The 10,349-nt window shown below is 32.1% G+C and overlaps 1 protein-coding gene across 2 annotated transcripts in view; it reads right to left on the bottom strand.

Moving 5' to 3' along the window:
* Positions 1 to 2,195: 2,195 nt before the first annotated feature.
* The window catches only part of LOC141342275 (sodium- and chloride-dependent transporter XTRP3-like), a 28,766-nt gene continuing 20,612 nt past the window's right edge, over positions 2,196 to 10,349 (bottom strand). Inside the window, exons 11-12 of one of the 2 annotated variants that reach the window (XR_012356681.1) lie at positions 6,962 to 7,433; positions 2,196 to 6,520 (exon numbers count right to left, since the gene is read on the bottom strand). Coding sequence is in view for 1 of the 2 variants with exons in the window: in XM_073846692.1 (XP_073702793.1) it covers positions 7,260 to 7,433 (174 nt within the window). In the remaining variant the exon portion in view is untranslated. Of the gene's footprint in view, positions 7,434 to 10,349 lie in introns of both variants that reach the window. The other variant, XM_073846692.1, reaches the window with a different exon arrangement.

The following is a 10,349-nucleotide window of genomic DNA, read 5'->3' as shown; positions in this document are numbered from 1 at the left end:
GTTTGAATATTTAATTGGTTTTCATTAAACATTTAAAAAGTTTCTGTTTTAAAATTATAATATTACATTGTTATGGTTTAATTCTTTTTTCGTTTTTATTTTGGATTTTAAAAAATATATTTTATTATTTTATTATTTAATTTGTTTATGTCTCACAATTCCGGCTTTAGTTTTTCACAATTTCTTTTTTATTAATTTTTCTATTTTCTATTCAGAATTTTGAGAGGAAAAACATGTTTATTTATTAATAATTAGTGTTTTGACTTTGTATTTTTACATTTTTTTTTATTCATTGTTTATTTTTTGTCTGTTTCTACATTTTATGATTTAATCCATTTTTAACTTTTTTATATATTTTTGTCTAGTTTTTTTTATTTATTTTTTTCATTTTATGATTTAGTTCATTTTCATGAAACATTTACAATAGTTTTTATTTAAAAATTTAAATTTGACGTTATGATTTAATTAATTTTTAGTAAAAAATTTTATTAAGTAAGTACTTCATGTCTCACAATTACGGCTTTATTTTCTCACAATTTTTTGGTATGTATTTGTAATTTTTTTATTGTTTTTTACATTTTAGAATTTATTTTAAAATTATAATTTTATATTATACTAAGTGTTTTGATTTAGGTTTTCACATTTATTTTATTATTTTATGTCTCACAATTCCAGCTTTATGTTCTCACTTTTGAGGGAAAAGTGTAAATTGTGTAAAATAGTCAAGATTACATTTTATTTTTTACATTTTGCTCCAGAAATAAGCTTCCATAAAATTATTTACAAAATTCATGACACAAATGAGACATTCAATGTGTTTATGCTGCATTCACTATTTTTGATGAAAAATGATTGTGAACATGTCTAAGTCTGAAAAATAGACAAAAATCAGCAGCATAAACTATCATTAACAATATGATTTCAATTTAATTCAGTCCAAGTCTCTTGAAGTAATATGATGAGAAACACACTGAATTTTAAGTCAATGTTTTACTCCGAAACACCACATGACAAAACTAAAATATAATGTTATGATTCATGTTGATGTTTGAAACGATGTAGAGTTGTGTATGTTCAAACAATACTATTTAAAAATCTAGAAATTTATTTCAACTAATAACTTTTGTATGATTTACAGCCTTTGTTTTATCAACTTAAAGTGTAGTTTCCATGCATGACTTGTTTTGGCATAAAATACATACTTGAAGATTAAAAAATTCACAGAAATTCATCTGAAAAAAAAAAAAAAGAAGATATATATATATACACTGCTGCTCAGAAGTTTGGGATCAGTAAGACTTGAAATGTTTTTAAAAAAGTATTTTCTGCTCATCAAGGCTGAAAAAAACAATGTAATATTGCAAAATGGTATAACAATATAAAAGAATAGGTTTTATTTTAATATACTTTAAAATATTATTTATTCCTGTGATGCAAAGCTGAATTTTCATCAGCTGTTACTCCAGTCTTAAGTGTCGCAGGATCCTTCAGAAATCATTCTATCAATGTTGGAAACAGTATTTTTATGGAACCTGTTATTCTTTATTCAGGATTCTTTGAGGAAAAACAAGTTAAAAATAACAGCGTTTATTCAAAATATATATATATTTTTTTAACCATGTAAATTTATGATGTTTTTTTTTTTTATCTGAAATTGTATTAATTTAACATCCTTGCTGAACGAAAGTATTAATTTCTTTAAAAAAAAAAAAAGAATAAAAATGTACTGACCCCAAATTTTTGAACAGTATTTTATATTGTTAGAAAACCTTACTATTTTAAATAAATAAATAAAAAAAAGAAAAAACAGTTTTTAACATTGAGAATTAATAAATCAGCATATTAGAATGATTTCTGAAGGATCATGTGACACTAAAGTCTGGAGTAATGATGCTGAAATGTAGCTTTGTATCACAGAAATAAATGACATTTTAAAATATATTCACATGGATAAGTTACTTTGAATTAAAATAATATTTCACAATATTACTGTATTTTTCTGTATATTTGATTAAATAACTGCAGCCTTGATGAGCAGAAGAAACCATATTAAAAAACTTTGTGTGTGTGTGTCTGTGTGTGTGTGTGTGTATATATATATATAAGTACTCCAAAAAAAAAAAAAAACCTAAATAAAACAAATTTACAAAATTAATTTTCTTCTAAAATAACATGAACCACAGTCAAAACATATACAAAGTTTACATTCTCAATCGGCTGCACTGTTCACAGTCCAGATATTGAGGGTTTGGATCTTTATCTGCTGTTCATATACACACAGTTGAAGTCAAACGTTTACATACACTTTGCAGAATCTGCAAAATGTTAATTATTTTAGCTAAATAAGAGGGATCATGCAAAATGCATGTTATTGTTGATTTATTACTGCCCTGAATAAGATATTTTACATATAAGATGTTTACATATAGTCCACAAGAGAAAATAATAGTTGAATTTATGAAATCTTTTAGATCTCACAAATTTTTTGAGTTTCCAGCATTTTAGTGTATTTGAACCCTTTCCAACAATGACTGTATGATTTTGAGATCCATCTTTTCACACTGAGGACAACTGAGGGACTCATATGCAACTATTACAGAAGGTTCAAACACTCACTGATGCTCCAGAAGGTAAAACCATGCATTAAGAGCCGGGGGTGAAAACTTTTGGAATTTGAAGGTCAGGGTAAATTTGACTTATTTTGTCTTCTGGGAAACATGTAAGTGTCTTTTGTAGCTTCTGAAGGACAGCACTAAATGAAAAAAAAAAAATGTAGGCAAAACAAGAAAAATGTACACATCTCCATTCTGTTCAGAAGTTTTCAACCCCAGCTCTTAATGCAGGGTTTTTGCGAGATTTCTACGCTCATAACTAAGACTTTTTAAGACCAAATATGGGTTAGGGCAATGTCTATAGTAACTCAAACTATAAAAAACAATTCACAGTTCAGATACAAGGTTTCACAAAAACAAAAACTTAAATTATACACTTCACATTTCAGCCTTTAAACTTTTTTTTTTTTTTTTTAAGAAAATGGACTCAGAATAATTAGTTATAATATTAATTTAAGCAATTATAAATAAAAAATTATTACATAAATTTTACCATTTAGATTCAAAAATAAGAGGCTTGCTGAAAATACAGATCCATTCTCTGCCAGCAGGTGGAGCTTTTGTAACACAAGAAGCATAATTCCCTGTAACGGAAGTACGCAAAGCATGCTTATTTAATGAAATTATAGCCTTTTGAAGTCATATTTGCAACGATAAATCGATGGAGAATCCATGCAATTTTTAGACCAAATTTTAGACCTCTTTAAATCATAATTAAGACTTTCATGTACAATTTAATATTTAGTATGACCTTAAATTTGATTAAATTAAATGTAAGACTTTTTAAGGACCCGCGGGAACCTTATTAATGCATTTTTTTTTCCTTCTGGAGCATCAGTGAGTGTTTGAACCTTCTGTAATAGTTGCATATGAGTCCCTCAGTTGTCCTCAGTGTGAAAAGATGGATCTCCAAATCATACAGTCATTGTTGGAAAGGGTTCAAATACACAAAAATGCTGGAAAACCTAAAGGATTTTTAACTGTTCAGGACAAACAAGGGACTCAGGAACCAGTGTTGTTTTTGACAACCATCTTAGATTTAGTCTTAGTCTTAGTCTTTTGGACTAAAATGCTTCTTAGTTTTAGTCAAATTTTAGTCACTTCTATATGTGATAGTTTTAGTCCAATTTTAGTCGACGAAAAGTCAAAAAGGTTTTAGTCTAGTTTTAGTCAAAAAAAAGGGAAAAAAGTAGTCTTTTAACAAATTATTGTAGGTCAGTAAGTATTTTGTTGTTGGGTAGTGTCACTTATAAGTTCTGAAAATAGAAGATCTATAGTTCAACACAATGTGAGCTTCCGGATCGACTATTTTCACCAATAATTACAATAATGAAGGAATGTTTTAGAACATAAAAGACAATCAAGGATGGAATGCTAAAACGGCTTGCCATAGTAGTATAGCAAAGAGTATTTAACCTCTTAAACTCTGCGGACCCGCCGGCGGGTCCAAAAAGTGTTTCAAAATGTTGCTGCTTCATTTACACGACCTTCCTCACATAGTATCAGCCCAAATATGGTCTCATTTGAAAGCTTAGAGTCTCCTCTTTACGAGGAATACCATAACTTCTAGTTTTATGATTCATAAAGTAGTAAAATTATGCTTAGAATTTATGTTGTTCCACACACAAATTTCCGCCTAACGATTGTGAAGAATTCTTACAAAGAATGTGTTTTTCTTATATTTTTCTCAAAACAGACAAGTCATATATCACAAGAAAGCTCTCATTCTCAAGAATCTGACCATATAAATCATTTTATTGTGTGACAAACACAGATCGAATAATCTTCAATTGAATCGCGATGTCAGAATATAATAAAAAGTGTTTCAAAATTGTTTCAAAATGTTGCTGCTTCATTTACATGACCTTCCTCATATAGTATCAGCCCATAAATGATCTCATTTGAAAGCTTAGAGTCTCCTCTTTACTAGGAATACCATAACTTCTAGTTTTATGATTCATAAAGTAGTAAAATTATGCTTAGAATTTATGTTGTTCCAAACACAAATTTCCGCCTAACGATTATGAAGAATTATTACAAAGAATGTGTATTTCTTATATTTTTCTCAAAACAGACAAGTCATATATCACAAGAAAGCTCTCTTTCTCAAGATTCTGACCATATAAATCATTTTATTGTGTGACAAACAGAGATCAAATAATCTTCAATCGAATCGCGACGTCAGAATATTACCTCAAGAGTAAAATGACATATTCTATAACTTTCCTCCATATTCTACTGCTTCAGTTAGCCGCAAATAGCCACAAACTAAACAAAAAGCCATTTTATCTTTTAGATTAGGATCTCTTCTTTCAAACGAGACCATTCTCACGTTTCTGCGTTGCTTCATTGCTGAGAAATCCGTTGTTTTGCCAGACGCGCTTTTTCCTCCACTTGCGCTTTTATGTGTGTGCGCTCTGAGCCGCTCAAGCAGCTGCGTGTGTGTCTGCGGCCGCACTCAGAGCGTCTCAGTAGATCAGATTACACTCTCCGGCCGCCCGCTGTGCTGAACACAGCTGTGAACGATGACACAGACGCATATCCAGCGCGTAGAAGAAGAAGTGTCATGGAGAGGTTCCGGGTCACACAAGATGCTTCGACGGTTCGGGGAATTGTGGGATATGTAGTTTTTGGACTCTTTGAGTGTAGATATAACGTCTCAGAGGAATATAGCGGTCGCCATTATCCAAAATAGACGCTAAATGAATAAATAACGGGCCGTTTCCATGGAGAGCAGAGGATCTGCGGCTCATAAGCGCGTCTATAAGTATTCCAGCGCTTCTATTCAGGTTTGTTTTATTCCTATAATTACTTTGAAACGTAAAGGACACCAAAACAATCTGCTAAGCTATGTATTGAGTGTATATTGAATGTTGACAATAAAGTACAGTAGGTGTTTCAGTAAATACACAGGCAAACATAAAAATGAAACATAATTCAGTCAATAATCATGAAAAGTGCTATGGTACATAGTAAAATAGTATTCTAAGGGGTAATATGCTTTATAAAACCTGTTTTTGCTAAGAAACAGAAGTATACTTTTAGGGGGAAAAAAGTGGGGAAATGGGGGTAAAAGGGGCAATGTGACTCCCTTTGGTTATAATTCAATAACTTTCAATTAGAAACTGTTATATGAAAAATTACCTAGTGGAATCAAACAAAACAATTTGCAAAGAACTGAGACACCTAAATCCTGAGTTATAGACTTTCAAAAAAAAACTTTTGAAAAAAAAAATCAAAAAGCGCCTATGTTTTTTTTGTTTTTATTGTAATATTTGAAATCTATATAATGTTATTTATAAAGAATTACACTGATATTATGTAGTTTAAAAGGTTTTCTATACAATGAAACCATTTTTTTTAATTTCCTCCATTGTATGTGTATAGGGGAACCATTTGAATTTAGGTTGGCCAAATGCAGGCGGAAATCCCCCAAATAGCCGCAGAGCTTAAGGGGTTAATGCTAAAACGGCTTGCCATACTAGTATAGCAAAGAGTATTTAATGCTAAAACGGCTTGCCATAGCGGCAGATACTTTTTAAGTTTTGATTGGCATGCACAATAAGCGGAAATGTCATGCATTTTAAACGTCTGACGGACCACCCACTAACATTTTCGTCTATTCTCGCCTCGTCAACGAAAACTCACACACGTCTCGTCATGTTTTAGTCATCAACGAGCCATTTTTATCTCGTCATCGTCTCGTTATCGTCATGAAAAAAAGTGGCGTCAACGAAATGATTTCGTCATCGTCATCGGTGACGAAAACAACACTGTCAGGAACAACTATCACTAAACAAAAACAGCTGTGGATCATTCAGGTAACAACACAGTGTTAAGAATCAAGCTAGCGTAAACTCTTGAACAGGGTCATTTTTATAAATTCAACTATTCTTTTCTCTTGTGGACTATATGTGACCCTGGACCACAAAACCAGTCATAAGGTTAAATTTGACAAAACTGAGATTTATACATCATATGAAAGCTCAATAAATAAGCTTTCTATTGATGTATGGTTTGTTAGGATAGGACAATATTTGGCTGAGATACAACTATTTGAAATCAGAAATCTGAGGATGCAAAAAAATCAAAAAGACTGAGAAAATCACCTTTAAAGTTGTCCAAATTAGGTTCTTAACAATGCATATTACAAATCAAAAATTACATTTTGATATGTTTACAGTAGGAATTTTACAAAAAATCTTCATGGAACATGAACTTTACTTAATTTCTTAATGATTTTTGGCATAAAAGAAAAATCAAAAATTTTGACCCATGCAATGTATTTTTGGCTATTGCTACAAATATACCCCCAGCGACTTAAGACTGGTTTTGTGCTCCAGGGTCACATATGCGAACATCTTTTATGTGAAATATCTCATTCAGAGAATAATAAAAAATAATGCAGCTCTGGCCTGTGTGGTGCCAGACGTGTCCATTTCCCAGGAGTCTTTGCATGGTCTAAACCAGGGATTATCAAATCTGGACCTGGAGATCCATAGCTCTTACCCTAATCAAACACACCTGAGCATGCTAAACAAGGTCTTCAGGATCATTAGAGAATAACAGGTAGGTGAGTGTGATCAGGGTTGGAGCTAAACTCTGCAGCGCATTGGACCTCCAGGGTAAGATTTGGGGGACCCTGGTCTAAACGGTAGACGTGGCGGTGTTAACGGCGTGTTGGCGGAGCGGTGTTCCTCGCTGTTTCCTCCTGCAGGCGGTGTAGAGAGCGACGATCGGCACACAGCTGAGAGACGAAACCAGCAGCAGAGCGATGAATGCCTGACCGTACACCGGATACTCCTGCACCACAGACTTACCCTGAACAACAACAACAGCTTTAATATCATCATATCAGGGGCCTCATTTATAAAACTTTCTTACGCACTGATTTGATCTTAAGCCCCGTTCACACTAGCAGCGACTAAGCGACGCGATCCCATTCATTTCAATGGAGAGCCAGCGATTTCCGGCGACTAGAGCGACAGCGGCCGTCAGCGACCGTTGGCGACCGGATGTGGGCGTGTCCAGCGACGCGACAAAGTTCAGAATCTCTAAACTTTATGCAAATGAAGAGCGACTTTCGGGAGCGACAGCCAATAGGAAAGAAGACGATAGTGCTCGTGATCATTCTCCTTTCAGCTCCAGCAGTGATTGTCCTGTTTTATATGACATGTCCATGCCCACATACAAAAATAATGTCAACTGCATTGAAATGAATTGTAACCTGCTTGTCTTTGTTTCTAAAGTTGCTTTGGATAAAAACATCTGTTAAATGACGTTACTAAGCAACCAGTAATGAGAACGCCCACTAGCGACCTCATCGCCAGCCTCTGGCGACATGCAGCGACAGAAGTCGCGTCTAGTGTGAATGGGGCTTTAGAGTGTTCGTACGATCAAATCCACGTCAAAGTACAGATTTATAAAAACCGTCTTTTTTCGAATCCACGTCAGATTCCAGCTTGGCGTACGACCGTTTCCTTGTGGTAATGCCTGGTATTGCAGATAGTTCAGCCTCACTATAATTTGATTTCTTGCGCTCCTTTTTACTTGCCATTGTCACAGAGTTTGTGCTTTAGGAATGAGCTCATTTTATATGTTAATTAATTAAGCAGGGGCGTTTCGACGGCGGAACATTCGGCTGCACACAATTCCACGATCATTTGTGATTTATAACCGAATGACTGGCGTACGCATGGATTTCGTGGTACGTTCGTTTTCTCTGAATCGCTCTTACGATCGAATCAGAAAAGTTCTTAGATAAAATCAAGGATGGTTTCTACGCAAGTCTTTATAAATGAATATCTTCTTAAGAAATAAATTGTGACCCTGGACCACAAAACCAGTCTTAAGTCGCTGGGGTTTGTTTGTAGCAATAGCCAAAAATACATTGCATGGGTCAAAATTTTTGATTTTTCTTTTATGCCAAAAATCATTCAGAAATTAAGTAAAGATCATGTTCCATGAAGATTTTTTGTAAAATTCCTACTGTAAACATATCAAAATGTAATTTTTGATTTGTAATATGCATTAAGAACCTAATTTGGACAACTTTAAAGGTGATTTTCTCAGTCTTTTTGATTTTTTTGCATCCTCAGATTTCTGATTTCAAATAGATGTATCTCGGCCAAATATTGTCCTATCCTAACAAGCCATACATCAATGGAAAGCTTATTTATTGAGCTTTCATATGATTTATAAATCTCAGTTTTGTCAAATTTAACCTTATGACTGGTTTTGTGGTCCAGGGTCACAATTAAGAAATTTCTTAAGATAAATTCTAAGAATGTTCTTAAGTGCAATTCTCGAAAAAATCTTAAGAAGTTCTCAAACATGTTCTTAAGAGCATCTTAATTTTTTTTTCTTAAGAAAAAAAAATGATACATCTACCGATACATGAATGCATGGCTGAAGACGCATTTATAAACACTTCAACGTCTTTTTTTGCGGTTTCTGCAGATTATCCTAATAATCATAAGCACGCACATTTTCGTTTTTTTGACTGGCGCTCGGCTTCGTGTTTTTGAACCGTTACTTTAAAAGGGTCTGTCTTAAGCTTTGGCGATCACTTTTGTGTTGTTTTTGTTCCCTCTTCCGAATGAACGCTTCCCGGGATGTGTGTGCGCTGATTATGTCGTATTTATCGGCCAATTAAAATAAAAAAAAATTCAATTAAACCCTATCTGACTCGATTTTGTAGAGTTGCTACTAAGTTTTGATGTCGGCATAAAAGTAGGGTCATACATACATAGGCTAATCATGACAGATCATTGTTTACATTATCAGTCATTGCTGTCACTTCTGCGAACTCGTCTTCATCTCTATTAAGAGTCCTACTATGTATTATATGTAGCTAGTAGTGTTGCAATGCTTAAATATAACATATAAATTAATTAAATAATTCTACCTATTTGGGATTTAAGACAAGTCGCGGGCTATCCTACCTTTAAGAAGTTATTTACGATGGTTTTTAAGAAGATTCTTTTCAAGAATTTGAATTTTCTTAATTTTTGTCTTAAGAACAATCTTAAGTAAAAAGATAAGAATATTCTTAAAACGATTTTTTTTGGGGGGGAATACAAAATAGTCTTAACTTTTTTTCTTATTTTAAAAAATAAGAATAAAATGGCAGTTAAGAAGAAAATTCTTCTTAAGAATGTTTCGTGAATCTGGCCCCAGAACCTCAAACCTGCTTTACCTGCAATAGAAATTACAATATACACACAAATATGAAACAAATGTTTAGTAGACTTCAAGAAGAGAGTCTCTCTGTTATGCTAATATTCCAATAATAAAATAACCTTTTAGCAATTTTTTTTTTAATTTTTAAATAAAATATTAGTGTTTTATTTTGATTCATTTTATTTTTTATTTTAGTTTTAAAAGATTTACTCATTTTCACTTTCCTTTTTTATCTGATGTTTAGTATTTATTTCAAATTTTTCATTTCAATTGAAATTTTGTATTTTTTTTTTTTATTGTCTTAGTTTTAAATTATATACATTTAAAATTTTTGTAACTGGTTTAATTTTATTGCGTTTATTTTGAAATTTTCAATTTAAATAAAACATTTAAATTAGAAAAATTAGTAAAAAATTAAAAAATAGAATAAATGTAAAATAAAAACAAAACAAAAGACTTACTAAACATTTGTTAAATTTAAAAACTGTAAAAAAAAAATAAAAAAAAAATAAAAAAATAAAACGATGTATTTTCCTATTAAATTTAATTTATGTT

This window comes from Garra rufa, chromosome 9 (assembly GCF_049309525.1).
Source record: "Garra rufa chromosome 9, GarRuf1.0, whole genome shotgun sequence".
Classification (NCBI taxonomy): Eukaryota; Metazoa; Chordata; class Actinopteri; order Cypriniformes; family Cyprinidae; genus Garra; species Garra rufa.
The sequence above is the reverse complement of the archived record's forward strand: the minus strand, read 5'-3'. Positions and strand labels throughout refer to the sequence as shown.